At 55.9% G+C, this 22759-nt stretch overlaps 3 protein-coding genes across 20 annotated transcripts in view; all 3 read left to right on the top strand.

Moving 5' to 3' along the window:
• The window catches only part of FAM193B (family with sequence similarity 193 member B), a 31717-nt gene extending 26998 nt beyond the window's left edge, over nucleotides 1-4719 (top strand). For all 18 annotated transcript variants that reach the window (XM_059061624.2, XM_059061622.2, XM_059061623.2 and 15 more), the window contains 4 exons: nucleotides 322-1342; nucleotides 1490-1565; nucleotides 2413-2510; nucleotides 4342-4719. In XM_059061624.2, coding sequence (XP_058917607.1) covers nucleotides 322-1342; nucleotides 1490-1565; nucleotides 2413-2509 — 1194 coding nt within the window. In that variant the 3' untranslated portion in view covers nucleotide 2510; nucleotides 4342-4719. The remainder of the gene's footprint in view (nucleotides 1-321; nucleotides 1343-1489; nucleotides 1566-2412; nucleotides 2511-4341) is intronic.
• A 2457-nt stretch (nucleotides 4720-7176) lies between these two features.
• On the top strand, nucleotides 7177-12535 carry DDX41 (DEAD-box helicase 41). The gene is made up of 17 exons (XM_059061639.2): nucleotides 7177-7259; nucleotides 7347-7457; nucleotides 7734-7893; nucleotides 7974-8048; nucleotides 8177-8237; nucleotides 8362-8498; nucleotides 8928-9000; nucleotides 9103-9256; nucleotides 9333-9469; nucleotides 10310-10472; nucleotides 10634-10765; nucleotides 11043-11114; nucleotides 11219-11315; nucleotides 11455-11604; nucleotides 11689-11760; nucleotides 11886-11996; nucleotides 12176-12535. The coding sequence occupies exons 1-17, from the start codon at nucleotides 7233-7235 to the stop codon at nucleotides 12310-12312; spliced, it is 1869 nt and encodes a 622-aa protein (XP_058917622.1). The 5' UTR covers nucleotides 7177-7232; the 3' UTR covers nucleotides 12313-12535.
• Nucleotides 12536-13726: 1191 nt separating this feature from the next.
• On the top strand, nucleotides 13727-18903 carry DOK3 (docking protein 3). Its single transcript, XM_067033410.1, has 6 exons — nucleotides 13727-13797; nucleotides 14513-14611; nucleotides 15555-15860; nucleotides 17495-17594; nucleotides 17705-17877; nucleotides 17977-18903. The coding sequence occupies exons 2-6, from the start codon at nucleotides 14540-14542 to the stop codon at nucleotides 18673-18675; spliced, it is 1350 nt and encodes a 449-aa protein (XP_066889511.1). The 5' UTR covers nucleotides 13727-13797; nucleotides 14513-14539; the 3' UTR covers nucleotides 18676-18903.
• The last annotated feature ends 3856 nt before the right edge of the window (nucleotides 18904-22759 follow it).

Raw genomic sequence — 22759 nt, 5'->3', positions numbered from 1 at the left:
AATTGCTTTAGCTTATGCCTGGGAGGCAGATCCTATCCCTTTTGAGTCCTAGCCACCTTAGCCTTTTTAGGCCCTAGAACTGATACTGGGACCCTGGATGAACAAGATGTAAAAACCCTACCCTCTGTGGGTATAACTGCCTCCATCTGTACCTGTCTGATTGCATTTCATCCTCATTACTGCAGGGTGAGCAGGCCAGGATTGCCAGGCCCTGCCTCTAGCCAGTTAGTGGCAAAGCTGGGCCAGAGGCAGAAGTGTCAGGTGTTGCATTGTGCCTGGCAGCTGCCAAGGCCCTGCGGAAACTGCCTCTTGTATTGGCAGGAAAAGGAGAAGGCCCAGTTGGCAGCAGAAGCTCTAAAGCAGGCAAATCGTAGTGTTTCTGGAAGCCGGGAGCTGAGGCCTGCCAGGGAGAGGCTCTTGAAGTGGCCCGATCAGGAGCTGGATCGGGTCAACAGCTTTCTGAGCAGCCGTCTACAGGAGATCAAGAACACTGTCAAGGACTCCATCTGCGCCAGCTTCAGTGTGTGTGAGCTCAGCATGAATAGCAATGACTTCACTAAAGAGGGGGCTGCTGAGCCAGAGCCTCAGAGTCTAGCCCCCTCAAACCTCAATGGCTCCTCAGAGCAACGGCCTGACATTAACCTTGACCTGTCCCCTTTGACTTTGGGCTCCCCTCAGAACCATATGTTACACGCTCCAGGCGAGCCAGCCCCACAATGGGCAGAAATGAGAAGTCTCCACCCACCATGGACAGAGGTGAGGGGCCCCCCTCCTGGTATCCCTGAGAATGGGTTAGTGAGGAGACTCAACACCGTGCCCAACCTGTCCCGGGTGATCTGGGTCAAGACACCCAAGCCAGGTAACCCTAGCTCTGAGGAGCTAAGTGTAAAGGAGGTCCCTGGTTGCAAGCAGGAGCTGCCTGAGCCTGTGGCCTCAGGTGGCAAGCCACGGAAGGGCAAGAGACAGGGTAGTCAGGCCAAGAAGAGCAAGGTGAGCCCAGCTCCCCAGTCCCCAGCCTGCCTTGAGACTCCCAGTGCCAAGGGCCAGACCCCCAGCCCCAAGCAGCCAAGCAAGGCCCCAGAGCCTCCCAGAGTGGACAGCTGTGCCAAGGCTGGAGAAGGGAGCCAGGGGACCCAACCAGGACCAGGCTGGGCTAGCAGCCCCAAAGCTGACAAGCAGAAGGGCAGCTCCTGGCAGAACTGGCCAGGTGAAGCCAAGGCACGGCCTCTGGAGCAGGAGTCTGTGCAGCCCCCAGGCCCAGCAAGGCCACAGAGCTTGCCACAGGGCAAGGCCCGCAGCCGCCGGAGCCGCAACAAGCAGGAGAAGTCAGCCTCCTCCTTGGGTGAGTGCACCAGGAACTGAGTGGCTGACCCCCAACCCAGCCAGGCCATGGGGTGGAGGGCAGCCCTCACACGTGAGCAGCATTACCCCAAAAGCGTGACCCAGACGCCTGCCACAGCACTGAGCCCTCCTGGCTGTGTCTTCCTAGACGATGTGTTCCTGCCCAAGGACATGGATGGGGTGGAAATGGATGAGACTGACCGGGAGGTGGAGTATTTCAAGAGGTAGGTGTGAGGCTGCCTGCTGTCCCGCTCACGGTGGACTCCAGGGCCCCCCACACCCACACAAACACTCGAACCTCTCAGAGAGGCCTCACCCTCAGCCATATGCCCTTGGAGGGAGAGCTTGTCCAGCCCCTCCAGGCTCTCTCCCACCAGCCTATCTGCTGGGACACAGGTAGCCAGGATGATTTGGCAGGACAGGTCATCTGGGAAGGTGCAAGGGATGGAGCAGGAGGCATGTCAAGCCCCAAGAACAAGGGCTTTCTCCAGTCTTATTCACCTGCACTTCCTCTACTCTGCCTGTGATGAGTTTTGGGGGCAGAGGCAAATCAAACACAGTCCATCTAGGTGGGGAGAGAGAGCCATAAACATACAATCCAGTGATAAGTGCTGTCTGAGGAGTAAGGGCATGGGGCTAGGGCCTAGGAATGGCCAAGCTGAGAGGTGGGGTGGCCAGGGCAGCCCTTCCAAAAAAGGCGGTAACCAGGCTGAAACCTGAGGAATAGGAATGAGTGGGCCAAGTAAAACGAAAAGAGTTTGAGGGCAGAAGAAACATATCATCCTTGAAGGAACAGAAGGCATCTCAGTATAGCTAGAGTAAAATACAGGGTGAGGAGGGAAGCTGTATCCTAAGGCATTGACACTTTCTTTACACATTGTCCCCTGGGCCTGGGGGAATCTTATCCAGGAAGCCCCATACTGCTAGACCCCAACACCTGGGAGCCAGAGGGTTTGTGCAGAGCTGACCTGGTTTCTTTAGTGACCATGATAAACAGGTCTAGAACAGGGTCCAGTGGGGAGAGGAGGGAACCTCTGATTGTGCTTCTCTGGCATCTCCTGAACCTAACAGGTTCTGTTTGGATTCTGCAAAGCAAACGCGTCAGAAAGTTGCTGTGAACTGGACCAACTTCAGCCTCAAGAAAACCACTCCCAGCACAGCTCAGTGAGGTATAGAGACCCCCTTCAAGTGTTGCATGCACCTCCTCTTCCCATGCTGTGCCACCTTTTGTGCCCCTGCCAGGCCATTTCATGCTCTGGGGCATAGAGAGTTGGACTAGGTGCTCAGCCAGCCACATCTCTTCTCCTGAGAGCCCTCCTGCTTGTGTTCCTGAAGGGCCCTTCCAGCCCTGCCATCTCCTGGGGTATCACTGCCAGGCCTCTACTTCCCTCACCAGCTGCCTTCCAAAGTGTCCAGGAGGCCATTGGCCTCGGAGGGCTGGCTGCCTCCATGCCTGACATTATCATCCTGAGGGTTCAATCTCGTTTGCCTGGCCTGCCTTCTCCATGCAGGCTACCAAGGTGCTTCCCAGTTGAAGCCATGCGAAAAGGACCCAGCCCCAAGGGAACAGTGACAGGGCAGCCATGCTAGACCAATGCCTTGGAAGTCATTTAGGCATAGAGGAATAGGTGGGCCCTCTTCCCCAAACAGGACAGATTCCATGAGGAAATTGGTAGTGAAACCACCTCCTGGAAGAAGAGCCTGGCCCCCACCTAGGCTCTGGCCTCCTCCCAGTCACCTGCAAGTGTCCTTTTGTCTGAAATATTGACATATCAGATGATGTTCCAGGCTGAAAACTGAGAAGACCATGGTGGGCTGGGAATCAAGGGCAAAAGAGATGGTTGGCTGGCAGGTCTTGGTCCTGGGCTTGGGGCTAATGGCTGTGCAGTGCCATAGTTCACCCTAAGATGCGTTCCTGGGATCAGGCCTTTTCTGGCTGGCAACCACACAGCTGCCTTCAAGGCAACAGGAAGCTGGGGCAAGTGGGCTGAGCTCAGGGACCCCCCAGGAGGATGTCCTCACCTGTCCTCTTCCTCCTCTTTCCAGTGCCAGGGAAACAGACTTCCTGGACCCTGGGCTGAGTCCCTGAGTCCTGTTTTGGGTCAGAATCCCCCCACCCTTGACACTGACCTCAGCTTCCCAGGGGCAGCCTTCAGGGCTGGGCTCCCTATGGCACCTTTGTACTACCCCAGAGTCAGGACTGTTCTCAGACTCACCTCATCCCCTCTGCTCTGTGGGCCTGAGCTTCCTGATCCTTTGCCAGACTGATACATCACTGCCCCCAGGAGCTTCTGCTAGGGCTGGGTTGCCCTCCTGCCTTTCTTCACCACCTCCACAAGAACCAGGAGCTACAAGGACCCCAGGCACCTTCATCTGTTGCCCTTCATGAGAGAAAACGGGTCACACCTCCTCCCACAGCCCAATGCCCCTGTCATCTAGAAAACCTCATCCAGCCATAATCTCCCACTCCCTCTTGGCTGATCTCTTTCTCAAGACAGGGGATGCTCCCCTCCAGTGAATGCTCTCCTCTGACCTTCTCCACCCTCCTCATAGCGTGATTGTGAGCCCCAAGCGCGTAAGAAAGCAGTGCTGGCACAGACTCGGGACCCAGCCCGGGCCATGTACCTGGAACCTGAGGCAGGAGTCTGAGTGCATAGGTGGCCTCTTCACTGTCAACAGGAGTGCAGTGCCAGAGGCTGGGCTCTTATTCCACCCTGGCCTACGGCAGACCATTGTGGGCTCCTCGAGTGTTGTCTGCATTCCTTGAGATTTAGGATGATGTTCACTGGGGCTGGGGCTCTGTCCCCCAACTGTGACTTAACCTTCATCCCCTGCCGGAGGTGATCGAGAAAGTCTGTTCAATGTTTTCAGCCCAGGGGACAAAAATAGTAGGCAGCTGTCCCTGCCTCCATGGGCACTTGTGGAGACTCAGAGCCAGCATTGGGAGGCTAGGGTGGGGGCCATTGCTCACCATGTGGCCATGCTCTTCTGTTTTCTCAGCCCCTGCCAGATCAGGCTTCTTCAGGGTGTCCTGAGACCCTGACCGCCAGCTGAAGGTCTACATCTTTTTCCTTCACATCGCCACCCACCTGCCCAAGACCCTCCCCGCCATCCCGGACCAACCAAAAGCTGAATAGATGCCGTGTATGCTGGGGCCCCTCAGGACCTCTGCAGAACTGCTTCCTGGTGCTACGCAGCCTCCACACTCAGAGCCCGGGGGCTGGGCTGGCCTTTGGGCTTGGGGGCTGATGGTACTGCTGGCCCAACACTGCTTTCTTTGTGTTTGGTTTTTTGGTTTTGTTTTACTTGTTTTTTCAATTCTTTTTGATACTGTGAAGATCTTTCCTGCCGAAAGATAAAGCAACATTTGGACACAGAGTTGGTATGTTGGTGGTTTGCTTGTCTGGGTGGGGAGTGAGGGTGAAGGATGTACTCAGAAGCATTGGAGTCCTTCTTAGTCATTAACCTTCTTGAGCATGTGCTACCTGTCAACAAGTTGGCATCGTTTCTGCTTAATTCCAAAGCAATGCTAAGTGGGACTGTTATTCCATTTTACAGATGTGGAAATTAAAGCTTAGACAAGAAGGTGACTCTACTGAGTTCAGTTTGGCCAGTTAGGATTAGAGCATAGGCCTGTATGCCAGCAGCATCTGTGCCATTTCCTCCTGTTGGGAGGACTCTGGTATGGAAACCCTGAGCAACCTCTTCCCCACACTGTCTCAGTTTCCCTCCCTCCAAGATGGGTGAGTTGGAGGTGTGTGACTTGATCTCTGCAGCTGGTGTGAGAAGGTATCAGGGAAAGGCTTGAGGGCTTTGTGAACTGTGCATCTATAGCCTGGACGATTGGAGTTGTCAGGGGAAGTTGGTGGTAAATAGAGTTTTTATAAATGGGATTTGACTTTACAATGGGAATGAACGTGTAGCCTAAGTAGTTGAGAGTTAGGAGAGTAATGAACTGTCTCATCCTCCCGTCCCCACCGTGGATCTGGTTTGTGAATTCAGATTTTAATATAATAGTTTGCTAGAAATGCCTCACACTTTTGTCCCAAATCCTCACCTCCAATGTCATTTTCCTCTTATAACCAATTCTTAGCTTGAGTTCAATGTGCGGAGCGACAGTGGTAGTGGCCACACAGTCACTAAAAGCCCTTTGTGGAGTGTTGGGAGCAGGATCGGAAAACACTCCCTCCTTCCTCCCAGGTTGAACATCCCCCCCACCACACACACACTGGGTTGGCAGTACAAGCTTCCTCTTCCAAAGAGGTGAAACAGCATTGACCATAGGCTCACAGTTCCTGGTCCCTTGGCCAATCCCCAAGGAAGTGTGGACACTTCTGTGAAACTTTTCTCTGTATATTTATTACCTGTGCACCTCTCTCCCTTCAGCTCTTACACTAGGCTCCTGCCCTGCAATTGATTTGTCACAACTATCTAAAATTCTGCCTCATCTTTCAAAGTTACAGGTCTGATCAAGCTTTACCTACAGAGAAAGACTTTTGAGAATAGCATTGAGGGCCCTCTAAGCCCGGCCCCTGCCTCTGGCATACTCTCTCCACACCTGATGACCTCAGTCTCCAGCTAGGCCTGGCACCCTCGGGGCTTCTGACTTTTGCTCACTTGTTTCCCTCTTCCCAGTTAACACTTTGTTCATGAATTCCACCTTAACTTTCACATCCCTTTCTTTCAACTGAGAAGCCACTTTTACTGTGAGAATCAAGTTTGCCCTGCATTTATGCTAATTGCAAAAGTGGTACCTTTTGTGTCTTAGAGGAGATTTCTTAATCTCAAAACCAGCTATCTATGTTTGTCTCCTCACCTAATCTGTAAGGCCCTCACAAGCCAGGTTTGTGTCTTGTTCATCTTTTATCTGCTTCGACACTACACACAATGCCCAGCACATACTCATGTTTAATATATGAAGGAAGAAAACAGCACTGACCCATCACTCCTCTTTAAAAGTTCCCAGTGAAGTTGAAATCACCCTGACAGTCTCGGCCCTGCATGCTCTGGGTCTACCTTAAAGCCTTAGCTCTGACTACCCAACCCCACACGGGCCACGTGATGACTTTGTTCCCTGGGAACTTGCACATTGCCAGAACTTCACTCCTGCTAGACCCTCTATCAGGAAGCCTCTCCCTCTCTTACACTCCCAGCTCTGAGATTCCACACTTCCTTGTAACTTCAGATCCAGGTCTCCTCGAAGCCTCTGGTTCCCCAGTCACTCTCTGAGCTGTATTACAGCATTTACATTAATAATCGTTTACATACATAAACAGGCCCTCAGTTAAAACCCACCGTCATCATTATTTTGTTTATCCCTCACCACTCTGAACATAGGTGTCTCACACATGAGAACACCAGTCAGAGTGGCAGCGTGTGTTGAGTCACTTTTTCTGCAAGCGCCGCCCTGCCCTCCTTGGCCCGCGCCGGTTAATGGGGGCGGGATAGAGAGCGGGGCGGGATCCCAGCTGGCTGGGTCCCACAGCTCCCCGGCCATGAAAGGGCCCAATGTCCGCCGGCGGAGGCGTGCCGGATGACGTCACGCCCTGGGCGAGGCTGGGGACCCAGCACACCGCCGTCTTCGGGATCAGCGGTCCCCACCACTCAACCCGCCTCGGTTTGTGCCTTCAGCGTGAGCTCCAAATCCTCCAGCGTCCCATAATGCCTTGCCTGACGCTTTCGCCCTCAGCCCTGGCAACAGCTGCGTAGCCGCCCACAGGGGGCGGAGGCGCCACGCCGCAAGACAGGGGCTCAGGAGAAAGTTTGTCCCTCTTCGCGATCCGGCACATAGAGGTCGTTGCTAGGCGCCGACGTCCGCTTCTTCACATCTGATTGGATCTCATTATAGGTGAGGCGGGGTTTTACCGTGGTGCGCATGCGTGCAGCAAAGGATGGAGGAATCGGACCCCGAGCGGAAGGTGGGAGCCAGGCGGGGGTCCGCGCGGGTGGCGAGCGATCGTGAAGGGGGGGACGGGGGTCCGGGTCTGACTCGTGTGTATCTGCAGCGGCCTCGCACCGACGAGGCGACTGCCACAGGAAGCCGCTCCGAGGCAGACGATGAGGACGACGAGGACTACGTGCCGTACGTGCCGTTGCGACAGCGCCGGCAACTGCTGGTGAGGGCCCCGACTCGAGGGAGGAATGAGGGCAGGAGATGGGGGGTTGGCGGTGGGATGGGGGGTGGCCCCCGGTCTGCGTAGTGAGGTGTCAGTACACGGGAGCGTGGTCCCCAGGCAAACGAGGAACTGGCGACCTGATCTGAGGGGTGGGGCAGCTGTGCGCCTCGGGGCACAGGATCCTCTCCCAAAAGCCAGGATCCTGATGCAGGCCCCTGGGCCCGATGCCCCACTGTGCGTTGGGCTCGGCTCTGAGGGGCGTTGGTGGAACCTCAGCTCCAGAAGCTGCTGCAGCGAAGGCGCAAGGGAGCTGCAGAAGAGGAGCAGCAGGACAGCGGCAGCGAGCCCCGGGGAGATGAGGACGACATCCCGTTGGGCCCTCAGTCCAACGTCAGCCTCCTGGATCAGCACCAGCACCTCAAAGAGAAGGCTGAAGGTGGGCTGGGCAGCAGGCGGGAGGCTCAGCTTGGTGCACTGCTTTGGTGTCTCTCTGACACCTTCTGCTTGTTTGGTTAGCCCGCAAGGAGTCTGCCAAAGAGAAGCAGCTGAAGGAAGAGGAGAAGATCCTGGAGAGTGTGGCTGAGGGTCGAGGTATGGCTGTAGTTAGGGCAGAGAGGAGGTGGACTGAGCCTCCTCCCCCAGTCCTAGGCATGTTATATTTCAAAGGGCCTGGTCTCTGGGAAGCAGGAGCCAGCCCTGAGCCACGTCTGTTTCCTCAGCCTTGATGTCAGTGAAGGAGATGGCTAAGGGAATCACGTATGACGATCCAATCAAAACTAGGTATGTCTTTCCGGTCTGGAAAGTCAGTCACTCTTATTTCATACGTATGTGGTGGAGACTGGCGGGAACACCCCAAAGCCAGCTGTGCCCAGGGGCTCTCTTGACTCTTGCCACCCACCCACAGTTGGACACCACCCCGTTACGTCCTGAGCATGTCTGAAGAGCGGCATGAGCGTGTACGGAAGAAGTACCACATCTTGGTGGAAGGAGATGGTATCCCGCCACCCATCAAGAGCTTCAAGGAAATGAAATTTCCTGCAGGTGCCTGGGAGCTGGGAGCAACACCACATTTTGATAAGGAAACATCTGTGAGGTTGCAGCCTAACCCCCACCAAGCCCAGCAGCTGCAGCATTGGGTCTAGTCAGTGGGGATGAGGGATTTGAGAAGGAGGGATTTGTCTTTATGCTCTTTTTTCAGTTGTTGCAACTGTTCATATTTACCAATTTCTGTCATTAAGGAGTTTTGGTGGGCAAGTGATGACGGCCTTAAACAGACCTGGGTGTGAATCCTGCCTCTGCTTAGCCTAGAGGCCTTGGACAAGTCTGTGTGTTTGTTTTTCTTTCTTTTTTTCCCTGGGTCTTAGTTTCATCATCTGTAACCTGACGGACATAGTGCCAATTTTATAGGCTTTGGGGGTCTGTTGAAGTACCTATGAGACACAAGTATGATGCCAGTGTTGTTTTCTGCAGCCATCCTGAGAGGCCTGAAGAAGAAGGGCATCCACCACCCAACACCCATTCAGATCCAGGGAATTCCCACCATGTGAGTGTGAACCTGGTGGCCCTGGGGAGAAGTGGTTGCTAGATGAGAAGCAGTCCCTGTATTCCACTGAACCTGACCCTCAGGCCTCTCTTCTCTCACCAGTCTATCTGGCCGTGACATGATAGGCATAGCCTTCACGGGTTCAGGCAAGACACTGGTGTTCACTTTGCCGGTCATCATGTTCTGCCTGGAGCAAGAGAAAAGATTACCTTTCTCTAAGCGTGAAGGACCCTATGGACTCATTATCTGCCCCTCGGTAAGACAGGCTGGCCTGGAGGGCAGGGCGCAGATGGGGCCACCTCTGGTGCCAGCCACTGCCCCTGTACCTGCAGCGGGAGCTGGCCCGGCAGACCCACGGCATCCTGGAGTATTACTGCCGCCTACTGCAGGAGGACAGCTCGCCACTCCTGCGCTGTGCTCTCTGCATCGGGGGCATGTCCGTCAAAGAGCAGATGGAGACCATCCGACAGTGAGTATAGGCACCCCTGCCCCAAGGGCTTCCCCCAAAGCCCCTACCTAGACAAGCTAAAGGACCCTTTGCTTTAGCCACTCGACAGATCCTTACGGAGGCCTCCCGTGGGCCCAGCCCTCAATGAGCTCCCAGTCTAATGGGGAGGTAGTTTGGGGTGGAACAGAGGGATGTGGTGAGGTACTGTGGGAACACAGTAGATGGAATGGGGGCATCTGAGAGGTCAACGAGTCGGAGCATTCCAGGCAGAAGGCACAGAGGTGGGGGCCCCGGGGTGTCCAGGAAGGTCAGGGTTGTTCAGTGTGACCCATCGAGGGGCCGAGGCTCTGGGGCATGGCTGGACCTGTGCCCTTTCCACACAGTGCAGTTTCCAACAGACATCACTAGATATCCAGGGTTACAGACAGGCCAAACCCAGTTCCTGTTTCATAGGCATTGCTAGTCAGGGAGGATGCAGACATGGAAAAGATGAGTCCATTGTACCACAAAAGTGAGCCTTTGAGGCCTACCAAGGGAGCTGTGGGAGCACAGGCTGAGGCCTATCTGAAGATTCAGGACTGTTCTCCTGGGGGCAAGAGGAGTGACCTGGAGGAGGGGTGTGTGGGGCCGAGGTGACCACATGGCTCAGGTAGAGCAGTGGAACAGAGTGGTGGTCGAGAGGGTTGCAGCGCTCTCCAGGAGAGCCTTGTGCCGTCCATAGAGCAAGGTGGTGGCAGTGACAAGGAGGGTCAGGTGAGGAGAGATGGAAAAGAGGCCAGAGGGCAGAACAAGGTGGAGTGCTGGCCTCTAGGTAGGGCTTAGCAGGTGGCCCTGCCCTCAGTGTCCCTCCTTGGTCCCCAGTGGTGTGCACATGATGGTGGCCACCCCTGGGCGCCTCATGGATCTGCTGCAGAAGAAGATGGTCAGCCTGGATATCTGTCGTTACCTGGCCCTGGACGAGGCTGACCGCATGATCGACATGGGTTTCGAGGGTGACATCCGTACCATCTTCTCCTACTTCAAGGTGCCCTTCCCCACCTGGCCGGGACGCTCCTGCCACCTTCCCCCTACACACCACATTCAACTTTGGAGGGCCCTAAGGCCCTGTGCTGCCCACCCACTGTCCCAGCCCCTCAGGCTCCCCAGCCCCCACGTGCCCTCAGCCCCAGCCCTCTTCTTCCTCAGGGCCAGCGACAGACCCTACTCTTTAGTGCCACCATGCCTAAGAAGATTCAGAACTTTGCCAAGAGTGCCCTGGTAAAGCCTGTCACGATCAATGTGGGGCGTGCTGGGGCTGCCAGCCTGGATGTCATCCAGGTGGGCAAGCACTCCTGATGGGCAGTCTCACCTGTGAGGGCTGGATCTGGCGAGGCTCCCTTAGCTGATCGGAGCCGGGCGGGGGGCCACCTTGTGGGCACTAGGGGTTTCATTCACAGCCATGGCCCATAGCAGGAAGCCTTCTCATGGTACCCAGCCCTTGGCAAGAGGCTCTCTGGTTACCTCCTAGCCGGGACTGGGGGCCCATCCTCTGTGGCAGGGCCATGGCTGGTGAGCCTGTTCTCAGGACCACCTAACCTGATCCTGGTGGTGGCAGGAAGTAGAATATGTGAAGGAGGAAGCCAAGATGGTGTACCTGCTTGAGTGCCTGCAGAAGACACCACCGCCCGTGAGTGCTGCCAGCCAGGCTAGCCCAGGGGCAGCATGCTGGTGGAAGGTTGCGGGGGCGCCCAGGAGTCAGCCCCTGTAACTGGAGTTGGCTTTCCTGGACAGGTGCTCATCTTTGCGGAGAAGAAAGCAGATGTGGACGCCATCCATGAGTACCTGCTCCTCAAGGGGGTCGAGGCTGTGGCCATCCATGGGGGCAAAGGTTAGGGTGGCACGTGCATAGGCATGGACCCCGCTGCCATAGCAGCCCCTCATCTTATGCCTTCCCCTACCTGGCCGGCCAGCCACTAGTCCCCATACTCCTGCTGTCGCTCTAATAGCTCCTGTCTGACCCTTCCCAGACCAAGAGGAACGGACCAAGGCCATCGAGGCATTCCGGGAGGGCAAGAAGGATGTCCTAGTAGCCACAGACGTAGCCTCCAAGGGCTTGGACTTCCCTGCCATCCAGCACGTCATCAATTATGACATGCCTGAGGAGATCGAGAACTATGGTGGGCTGTTTGGGGGGCTGGGGTTGCGGCATAGACCCCAGCCCCTGGGCAGTGGGCCAGATGCTCTGTTCCCTCTCTCTTCAGTGCACCGTATCGGCCGCACTGGGCGTTCAGGAAACACAGGCATTGCCACCACCTTCATCAACAAGGCCTGTGGTGAGTCTGCCACCAGGGCCACCTTTGGCTGTCCCCCGGGCCCTCCACCTATGACCAGCCAGGTCCTGGCTACAGGGCCCAGGGCTGGACCTGATCGTTCCCCGCTACCCCTACTACCCCCACAGACGAGTCGGTGCTGATGGATCTCAAAGCCCTGCTACTGGAGGCCAAGCAGAAGGTTCCACCCGTGCTGCAAGTACTGCACTGCGGGGACGAGTCCATGCTGGACATTGGAGGTGACATGGGGTGGGAGATACTAGTCCAGTGGGGGCATGACGGGAACACCACGGAACAAGTCCATTCTGCCCCTCAGTGGTCTGGGGGTCTGATGGGGGCGCAGGGTCTGGGGCACAGAGCCTGGCCCCATCACCATGCTGACCCTCCTCCCCCACCCACCGCTACCCCATTCCCCCAGGAGAGCGTGGCTGTGCCTTCTGTGGGGGCCTGGGCCATCGGATCACCGACTGCCCCAAACTCGAGGCTATGCAGACGAAGCAGGTTAGCAACATCGGCCGCAAGGACTACCTGGCCCACAGCTCCATGGACTTCTGAGCTGGCTGTCATCCCTCTTTCTCTCCAAGGGGCCTCCGTCCCTGGGGCTCCAGCCACCTCCCACACACCTCTGCCCCGTGGGCAAGAAGCCAGCATCCTCGGCCCAGCTGGCCTGGGTTGGGCCAGGCTGGACCTGGCTGCCTGCTCCCTGTGCCCCCCAGAATTACTATTTTTGCTCCTCTTTACCCCAGCTGCCATTAAAACACCAGCCTTTTTGGTCTCAGCCTCTGTGTTTTGCCTCATCTGCCCTGTGCTTCCTGGGCAGGCCTCACTCTCTGACCTCCAGAGCCCCTCTCAGGTAGGGCCTTGGCATCTCCCACCACTACTGCCACACCTGCTGGTACTCAGTTGTGGAAGGAGCTGCCTACCCAGGTTCCCCTCTGGGGGCTTAGGGTATTTCCTCTAGTCTACCTGGATTTATGACTCAGAAAAGGACCACATTGATGGACCAAGGGGAAATGGTTGGTTGGGTCTGCTGGTCTCTCTGCTCGGCTGTTATAATCTCCAGCCCTGCCCCAGCCTCCCTCTTCTGTCACTGTGTAAAGGTCCTGGGGCTTCTCCTAAGGCCCTTTAGGAAGAGACTTCCTGTCTCAGGCCCCTTGCCCACACAGGCTCCCAGTAGGGAACCCTGTGCTCTTTTTGCCAAGGGGGCAGCAGATTCCACAGGACTGCCTCTCAGGCCACAAGCACCCACTGACCCAGCTCTGTGCCCAGATATCTGCTGGGCTCAGAACACAAATGAGCCAGGCAGATGCCCTCTGAGGAGTTCACAGGTGAGTGGGACAGACAGATCAGCCATGAATAAATGTGGACGGCGGTCACGGGACTGCTGGCTAATGGGCCAGGATTTCAACATCTTGCAAGGGGTAGACAGAAAAAGCATTGGTGATAGCTCCTCTGTCCAGGCACTACATGTGCAAGGCCACATGCTTATCCCAGCAGGACAGCAGTTGCTCAAGCCATGTTTGTCACTTGGTGTGTGGCCTAGGGTAAGTTACTTAATGTTTCTGAGCCTTGATTTCCTCATCGCTGAAATGGCAATGAGAATGCAAAGGACATGGTGTCTGAGGGTGCCAGAGCTCAGGGCTGCCTGAGGCCACAGTGGGCACAAAGCCAGGTGAATGAGGCCCTTGGAAAAGATTTCCTGCCGGAGAAGCTACACACCCCACATGTGACCCCCAAACAGTATTCAGCCTGTTTACACATTCCTTCCCAGAGGTAGCACTGAATAAATGAAATGAGGCAGTCCCCAGGATTCAGATTCATATGCAGAGCTCCCATACTGGCCTCCAGGAAGAAACAGGACTCCAGCAAGAAGCAAAGCTTAAAAAGCCTGTGAGCTCTCCTGGGAACCCGCTGGGGGCGTGCCACCCATGCTCACGTGGCTGGGGCCGTGCCATGAGGGCTAGGGCCTTTGTGCTCTCAGCGTGGGGTGGTCTGGGGAGGCCTCCCAGAGGAAGAAGTCCCAGAGCCCTGAGCAGCACGGTGAGAGGTGCCCTGAAGGGGCCAGGCTGGGGGAGGTGGAGGCCAGAATACCCAGCACCCTGAATGCTGGGCCAAGGAGTCCAAGCTAGACCTCAGGGCACTGGGAGCCAGGAAGCATTTAGGGAAGGGAAAGACAGGTTGGTTTGGGGTTAGCAGAAAGGGCCCCCACCGGTGGGCCCAGGTGGGGACGTGGTTCAAAGGGGAGATGCCAAAGCTGGCAATGGATAGGGGCTGTGAAGATGGAGAGGAGCAAGTGAACATTAGAACTATTTCCAGAATAAAGACAAGCAGACCAACCAGGACTCCAAGGGGGAAAGTAAGGAATTTGCCAGTCTGGCTAGAGAAAGGTCCTGGGGCAGGGACCAGGCTGTGGGAATGGCAGGCCCCAGGGTACACAACTGCCCCAGGATGGGGGTGGGGTCGGAGCTCCTGATTCAGGAGGCAGCCTATGGTCAGAGGCTCACACCCAGCTGACCCGGGCAGGCACGGGTCATCTGCCCTCAAGTGGTCCAAGGCCCCTGACTGGCATTAGTGGGTACCTTGGGCCAGCTGGAACCCCAAGGAAGAAATATGTGATGCCCTTCACCCCCATCCTAGCTCCTTTTCCGAAGACAGGGTTCCCCTCCCCCAACCCTGCAGCCGCCTCTCTGGACAGAGGGAGGGGGAAGTGGCCAGAAGGGGAAGTGTGAGGAGTTCCCCTCTGGTCTGTCACCAGTCTCCTCAGGCCCTCGGAGCGGCGGCCATGGCCATGGAGCCTCTGGAGACACCCATCAAGGACGGCATCCTCTACCAGCAGCACATCAAGTTTGGCAAGGTGGGGACCCTGGCTGCCAGGCAGCTGCCTAGGACAGGTGGTGGGCCTCTGCCCCAGCCTTGGACAGCCCACCAGAACCTGAGAGAATGGGGGTAGGAGTCCAGGTGGGGAATCCAACCCAGGTGTGGGGAAGTGGAACAGAGCCCCATTCTCAGCCTGAGCGGGTTGGGATGAGTGGGCCTTTTCGAGACCCTGCCTCATTTACAGATGGGAAACCAAGAATGGAACCCTTGGGGCAGGGCAGGGCTGAGAGGCTGGTTAATCCAACAGTCTTCCATCCCATCTACTAGTGGCACTGTGGCCCCCTCGAAAGGGCTGGACGCTGAGCTGGAGGAGCCCCCAAAAGTGGAGCTCCATCCTGCAGAAGAGAGCTCAGCTCCTCCCAGCCCTGTCCTGGGGTAGCAGGCCCTGCACACCCACAGCTCAGCTGCAGCTGCTGCCCAGGCAGATAAACCGTCTGTTTCCTTTGCTCGATGCTATTTGCATGTTTCCTTCCTTGCCATCATGAGACTGAGGCCTCCCTCCCGCCCCAGCCCTTGTCCCGTGGCCCAATTGACCTTTTCTTTACAGGGGGTGGGTGCACCAACAAAGCAGTAGTGTCAGGTAGTCTGCTCCGGCCACTAGATACTTTACAGACATTGCCCAATAGAAGCCCCAACCCAGTGTTCTCATAACCTTTTGAGAGACGAGGATCCTAGTGCTTATGGGGGGGTCACAGTTAGGAAAGCGTGGGGTGGATTTGAAGCTAGGGCTGACTGACTCCAGACGCAGACACTTCCTGCTGCCGGGCTGGCTCTGGCAAGGCATCCTCTGTGGCCTGAAGAGCTGCGAGGCAGAGGCCAGCCTGGGTGGCCAGGAGTGTTTGCTAAGTGGCTTGTGCTGGGCTGAGCTGCACGGAGAACTGCCACCCGAGGGTCATCTCCGCCATCTTCATCTCCTGCAGAAGTCCTGGCGGAAGGTATGGGGTCTACTGTATGCAGGAGGCCCATCAGGCGTGGCACGGCTAGAGAGCTGGGAGGTCCGGGATGGTGGCCTGGGGCCAGCAGGTGACAGGTCTGTGGGGCCTGGCCGGAGAGGAGAGCGGCGGGTCATCCGCCTGGCTGACTGCGTGTCCGTGCTGCCGGCTGACGGCGAGAGCTGCCCGCGGGACACTGGTGCCTTCCTGCTCACCACCACGGAGCGAAGCCACCTGCTGGCCGCACAGCACCGCCAGTCTTGGATGGGCCCCATTTGCCAGCTGGCCTTCCCGGTGAGCACAGGGTGGGTGGGTAAGGCATCCAGGGGCCAGCCAGGGAGACCAGTTCACTCACACCTTGTTCATCTCCATGCTCATTCACATTTCATCACTCAGCAAGCACCTGCCAAGCACCTAGAAGCCTGGGAAACAGCCCAGAAGCCCGCAGAACAAATCTCAGATGGCCATGCATGTTATGGAGTAAATGAGAGGATGGGTGGGACCAGGAGTGAGTAGGGGGATGTTAGGATGGTCCAGAAAGGCTTCTCAGGAGAGGAGAGTGCGCCTGAATCCTTAACCCACCAGGCAAAGATCTGAGGAAAGAGTGTCCTAAACACAGGTCTGAGGAGTCCCCTGAACTAAGGGAGCAGCATGGGCAAGGGCCCTGAGGCAGGGAAAAGCTTGATGTTCAAGCAGCAGAAAGGCCAGTGTGGCTGGAAGGTAAGGAGTGAGAGGGGGCCCAGGAGGAGGCAACACCGGAGAGTCCGGTGGGAGCCAGCTGAAACTGCCTTGGGCCACATGTGGAGTTTGGGATTTTATTCTGAGTGGTAGGAGAAGCCTTTGGGGAGTTGGACACAGAAGCTGAGAGTTTTAAACCTTTACAGGGCCTGTGATGGACCAAAAGGAAATGAGTGGCGGTTCCTCAAAAACTAAACATAGAGTTAACATATGACCCAGCAATTCTCCTCCGAGGTGTATACCCAAGAGAACTGAAACAGGTGTTAAAACAAAACTTGTACGAGAATCTTTAGAGCAGCATTGTTCACAATAGCCCAAAGATGCAAACAACGCAACAACAGAACATTACTTGGCCATAAAAAGGAACAAAGCACTGATACATGCTACAACATGGATGGACCTTGAAAACATGCTAAGTCAGAGAAGCTAGACACCTAAGGCCACACATTGTATGATTCCATTAACGTGAAATACAGAAGAGACAAATCCATAGTGACAGAAAGCAGCTTAGGGGTTGCCAGGGAATGGGGAGGGGGGGAATGGGAAGTGACAGTTAATGTGTACAGGGCTTCCATTTGGAGTGATGAAAAAGTTCTGAATCATACACTTTAAAATGGTTAAAATGGTAAATTTTTTGTTGTGTATTTTACCACAATTCTTATAATTTAAAAAAAAAAAAAAAGGAAATAAATAGGAGCAAGGAGACCAGTGGAAAGCCATTGCATTTGACCCTGGCCATGGTACCATGGGCCAAGGTGGTCATGATGGAGAGCTCAGGGTCAGAGCCCAAAGGACATGGTGGGAGATGGGGAAAGAGGCCAGAGATGGGAGGAACAAGTGGCCATTCACTCGTGGGTCCCACGCTTGAAGTTCCCACTCCTTTACTGCTCCAAGCTGTCAGGGACACACACAGGCCGGCCCAGTCGCTGACCAACCTCAAGGGCAATGGAGGACAGCCTCGTTTGTGTCCTCTGCTTTACAGCACTCAGCACCCTCAAGGGGGAGCCGGTGGGGATTGCAGGTGGGGAAATAGACTCAGAGGGGTGTCCAGGGTCTTGCAGTGTGTTGGGGGCAGAACTGGGACTGGCACTCAGCTCTCTGGGTGCCCTTGCTTGTCATGAACCCCAGAGAAAGGATGTGGGAAGAGGAGTGGATGGGACACTAACCTCTGACCTTGTCCCATTCCCCAGGGCACAGGGGAGAGCTCCCAAGGATCAGGGGAGGCAGGGGCTCCCAAGAGGGGCCTGGTCCAGATGGAGGAGAACTCCATCTACTCCTCCTGGCAGGAAGGTGAGTCGGGGAGGTACAGGGGCAGCCTCAGCCCTAGCACAAACAGGGCTGGGATCTTTCCGGGACCCCCGGGGGCTGTGTTTGTGGTCCTCACGGTGCCGTGCCTGCAGTGGGCAAGTTTCCAGTGGTGGTACAGAGGACGGAGGCAGCTGCCCGCTGCCAGCTGAAGGGTCCCTACCTCCTGCTGCTGGGCCAGGACTCCATCCAGCTGAACGAGCCCGCCAGCCCCCAGGCGCTCTACACCTGGCCCTACCGCTTCCTGCGCAAGTTCGGCTCCGATGAGGTGAGGTGCTGGGCGGCCCGCCCCACTGGCCCCGCAGGGAAGGGTAGCGGTTGGCGGGCGGCCCCTCAACCACTGACTCCCCGTGCCGCCCGTGCCCAGGGCGTGTTCTCCTTTGAAGCCGGCCGCCGCTGCGACTCGGGCGAGGGCCTCTTCGCCTTCATCAGCCCCCGCTCCCGCGAGCTATGCGGGGCCGTAGCCGCTGCCATCGCCCGCCAGCGGGAGCGGCTCCCGGAGCCGGCGGGCCCCCAGCCCTGCCCACTGCCGCGGGCCACCTCCCTGCCCTCGCTGGAGCCTCCGGGGGAGCTGCGGGATGTGCCCCCGGGGCCCGAGGGGCCCTGCTCCCGGAGGGCACGCGCGGCGGAGCCCGGGCCCCAGAGCCTACCCCCTCTGCTGGGCCCCGCAGCCCCGGACGAGCCGGCGCCCGTGCTCTACGCGTCGGTGTGCAAGCGGGCCAGCCGGCCTCCGGACGCCGCCGAGCACCTATACGAGAACCTGTGCGTGCTGGACGCTGGCCCCGCGCCCGACGCCGGCTGTCTGGAGCAGGAGGGCCCGGGCGGCCACAGCTCCCTGGACAGCCCCATCTACCACAATAGCCAGGACCTGGGCTGGTCTGGCGCGGCCCATAACAGCAGCCTGGAGGCCCAGTACCGGCGGCTGCTGGAGCTGGAGCTGGCCGACAACGGCGACGAGGCCGGGGTCTCCGCCCGCGCCGGCGCCCACTTGGGCTTCAAGGCCAAGCTGGTAACGCTGCTGAGCCGCGAGCGCAGGAAGGGCCCGGCTCCCTGCGACAGGCCCTGACCGAGTGACAGGCCCTGACCGAGTATCGTGGCGGCCAGAGGAGAGGAAGGCGCTCTCCCTGGGACAAGAGGGTGGGGGAACAATGGACATCTGCAGACACACCCCCACACTCACTCTAGCCTGGAGGGACAAGGCAAACAGCCTGGGGAGGACCCCTCAGGTGCCTTGCCGGCCCCCAGTGTATAGTGTACAGATTTGCTGGTAATAAAGCCTTTTAGTTCTCCTCTCCGTCCCACCTTGTGGCCCACAGTCCATACCTCCTCCCTACGGCTCCTTGCAGTGGCTTGCCCGGGTCCACACAGACCCTCAAACACAGGCACTGCAGCAAACACCAGTGCCCTGTGCTGGGTTCCAGGGACACATGTGACCTGGACCTGACCTCTGCCACCAGTAGGCTCAAGTCTCCTGCAGCAGGAGGGTGAGATGCAGATAATTACGGCTCCACGTGGTCCTGTTCAGCAGAAATAACTCTGACAGTAGGGCAGAGGGAGAGATAAGGCTTGCTGATGGGAGAGGTGCCCCCTGAATTGAATGTGAAGGGCAGGCAGGCTGGCAGTAAGCCCTGGAACTTTCCAGGATGAAGGTGGACACCGTGGGTGCAGAGAGCAAGGGAAGACCATAGACCCGGAGGGCTCCAAGGGGCTGAGGGAGACTTGGCCGCACGTGAGAGGCCTCACCATCCTACAGTGAGCTTGGTCTCATCCTCAGTAGAGGGACAGAGTCAGCCAGGGAAGCAGTGTGGAGGCTGATTTTGAGGGACCAGAAAGCCTGGGCTGGGGAGGAGTTGCGGGGGGCATGATACGGGCCAGTGGAAGGGAGTTCAAAGTGCACACACCCAAAACACTCCCCACTGAGACTCAGAAATGCACAGACACTTATGTGGAACCCCTGGCCTCAGTCTTCCTCAACTGTCAAGGATAAAGATCAAATTACATACCAAGCATACATTCATTCAAGTTTGATCAGGTGCCTACTCTGTGCCAGGCACTGAGGTCACGGCCATGTTCATTATAGCCACAGTCCTGTTCTCAACGAGTCCTCATTCCAGAGGGAAATAAGGAGTCTCTTGAAGACTGTAGTGCCTGCCTTACTGTCCTCCCCTTATTGCTGTTCCTGTCACCAACACTGGGCCACCATGCACACAAGGATCATGCCCCCAAAGATCCAGCCTCCTGGCCCCTTGACCTCAACTCCACCTCAGCTGCTCACACCCTTGGTACATCCCAAACCTAATCTTTATGACAGTGGTGACACTCCACTGTCACTTCACAATGATGCAGTCTTTTTTAAAAAAAAATAAATTTATTTATTTTATTTTTGGCTGCGTTGGGTCTTCGTTGCTGCACACACGGGCTTTCTCTAGTTGCAGCGAGCAACTAGCGGGCTACTCTTCGTTGCGGTGCGCGGGCTTCTCATTGTGGTGACTTCTCTTGTAGCGGAGCACGGGCTCTAGGCGCGTAGGCTCCAGTAGTTGTGGCACACGACTCAGCAGTTGTGGCTTTAGGTCTCTAGAGCGCAGGCTCAGTAGTTGTGGTGCATGGGCTTAGTTGCTCTGCGGCATGTGGGTGGGATCTTCCTGGACCAGGGCTCGAACCCGTGTCCCCTTCATTGGCAGGCGGATTCTTAACCACTGCGCCGCCAGGGAAGCCCATTTATATAATTGAAGTATAGTTGATTTACAATGTTTCAGATGTACAGCAAAGTGATTCAGTTACATATATACATTCTTTTTCAAATTATTTTCTATTATAGGTTATTACAAGATATTGAATATAGTTTCCTGTTTTATACAGTAGATTCTTGTTGTTTTGGCATACTTTTTAAAATTACAAATCTAAACCTTTTTGTTTCATGGCTATTTTTGTGAGGTTCCAACCAGACTGTGGAAGAAGAGAAAGTCTTTGGAAACATCTAGGGAACTGGCCCTGGAGCTGCAGGTGTCCTGACCACCAGGGGGCACTGTGTCCTAGCCCAAGGCCTGTTTCTACCCAGGGGCTGCCTGTGCAGGGAGCTCTTAGTGGCACCATCTAGGTCTGAGCCGTGCAGGGGCCCAAGGAATGGGATCCCAGGGCCCTCTCTGTTGGAGGACTGCCCAGGGCCCCAGGCTGCCACTTCTTCCTTTGCTCATTTGCTGTTTCACTTTCTCAGTCCTTCCTTCATCTGTTCATTCATATCCACTGTGTGCAGGCACTGGGGAGATGCTGAACAAGACAGACAAGCCCCTGCTCTCATAGGACTGACTTTCTAATGGGGACAAAGGGCAATGAAGAAACAAACACTTAATATAATGTCAAATGGTGGTAAGTGCTATAGGGAAAAATAAAGCAGGATAAGGGACTAGTGCATTAGGCAGGTGAGGTGTCGGGGGCTGCTGTTTTAGATAGGACAATCAAGGAAGGAGGAGGCAACATCTGAGCAGAGACCTGAACACAATGAGACAGCCTGTTGTTTAGATATCTGAGAGAAGGTCTTTCAAGCAGAAGGTGTCACAAGTGCAAAGGCCCTGAGGCAGGAATACAGTTGCTGTGTTGGAGGACTAGTGAGGAGGCCAGAGTGGCTAGAATGGAGTGAGCGAGGGGAAGAGTGATGGGGGATGGACCCAGTTTATCAGTGTCATGTATGTCTGAAAGACTAGTTTTAAGCACAATGCCAGCCCCCTGGAATGCTAAAAGCTGTGGGTGATGTGGTGTGATTTCTGCTTTAAAAATACCACTTTGGGGACTTCCCTGGTGGTCCAGTGGTAAAGAATCCACCTTAAAATGCAGGGGACATGGGTTTGATCCCTGGTCAGGGAACTGGGATCCCACATGCCGTGGAGCAACTAGGCCCATGTGCCACAACTACTGAGCTCGTGCGCCTCAGCTAGAAAGCCTGTGTGCCACAAACTACAGAGCCCACACGCCCTGGAGCCTGCGCACCACAACTGGAGAGAAGCCCGCGCAATGAAACTAAAGTCCCTGCATGCCTCAATGAAGATCTCGTGTGCTGCAACTAGATGCAGCCAGAAATAAATAAAATAAATGAATAAAATAATAAATACATCTTTTAAGAAAATAAATAAAAATACCACTTTGGCTGCTGCATGGAGAAGGCTCTGGACTGGGTAAGGGTAGAAGCAGGGAGCTCTATCAGGAGACTGTTAAGACGTCCAGGCATGAGACAAGTATCAGGGACAACCATGGAAGCCAGGTGTGGAACAGATTCTGAAGGTGGAATTTGCAGAATCTGATGTATGACACAGAAGATAAAGGAAGGAAAACCATAATTTTTACTGGACCAGGCAGATGAATAGTATTGCGGGTTTTTTGTTTGTTTGTTTGTGGTGGTTCGTGGGCCTCTCACTGTTGTGGCCTCTCCAGTTGCGGAGCACAGGCTCCAGACACACAGGCTCAGCGGCCATGGCTCACGGGCCCAGCCGCTCCATGGCATGTGGGATCTTCCCGGACCGGGGCACAAACCCGTGTCCCCTGCATTGGCAGGTGGATTCTCAACCACTGCGCCACCAGGGAAGCCCTTGTTTTTTGTTTAACCGAAGTGAGGAAGGAGTTAGGGAGCTGGGGAAATTGCAAGTCTGTTGGATACTAGAGTGTTGGGGCTCTTGGGGGAAGGCCAGAGCTGGACATATAAGTTGGGAGTCTTTGGCATATAGGTGTTATTGATAGCCACAGAAAAGGATGGGGTCCCAGAGAGTGAATATAGAGAGGAAACATCTGATTGTCACTTTGGGAAGTAAATGAGAAGCTGCCAAAGGAGCTGGAGAAGGAGCAGTCAGTGGGGCAGGAGGAAGGCATGAAGCCATGGGAAAGAGGGAGTGCACCTGGACCAGAGCTGCTCCTAGACAGGATAAGAGGAAAGCTGAGAAACCATCATTGATTTGATAACCTGTAAGTCATTAGAGACCTTTTGAAGAGGGAATTAATTCAGAGGACTGGTGGGGACAAGAGCCTGACTGGAGTGGGTTCAAGAGAGAACGGGAGGAAAGCAACGATGGCAGGGTGATAGGCAGCTCAGAGGAATTTTACTCTCAAGGGGAGTAGAATAAAAGAGAGATAGCTGGAGAGGGATGTGGGATCAAGAGAGAATT

The sequence above is a fragment of the Kogia breviceps genome, chromosome 4, assembly GCF_026419965.1.
Source record: "Kogia breviceps isolate mKogBre1 chromosome 4, mKogBre1 haplotype 1, whole genome shotgun sequence".
In the NCBI taxonomy this organism is placed as follows: domain Eukaryota; kingdom Metazoa; phylum Chordata; class Mammalia; order Artiodactyla; family Physeteridae; genus Kogia; species Kogia breviceps.
Note: the sequence above shows the minus strand (reverse complement) of the source record. Positions and strands in the feature narration are given on the sequence as shown.

Bases quoted from the DNA above. Each gene is read 5' to 3' on its own strand.
- DOK3 (XM_067033410.1), top strand. From the start codon at position 14,540: ATGGCCATGGAGCCTCTGGAGACACCCATCAAGGACGGCATCCTCTAC. The intron at 14,612-15,554 runs GTGGGGACCCTG...CATCTCCTGCAG, and splicing joins AGCACATCAAGTTTGGCAAG to AAGTCCTGGCGGAAGGTATG. The intron at 15,861-17,494 runs GTGAGCACAGGG...CCCATTCCCCAG, and splicing joins TTTGCCAGCTGGCCTTCCCG to GGCACAGGGGAGAGCTCCCA.
- DDX41 (XM_059061639.2), top strand. From the start codon at position 7,233: ATGGAGGAATCGGACCCCGAGCGGAAG. The intron at 7,458-7,733 runs GTGAGGGCCCCG...GTGGAACCTCAG, and splicing joins GACAGCGCCGGCAACTGCTG to CTCCAGAAGCTGCTGCAGCG. The intron at 11,761-11,885 runs GTGAGTCTGCCA...CTACCCCCACAG, and splicing joins CTTCATCAACAAGGCCTGTG to ACGAGTCGGTGCTGATGGAT.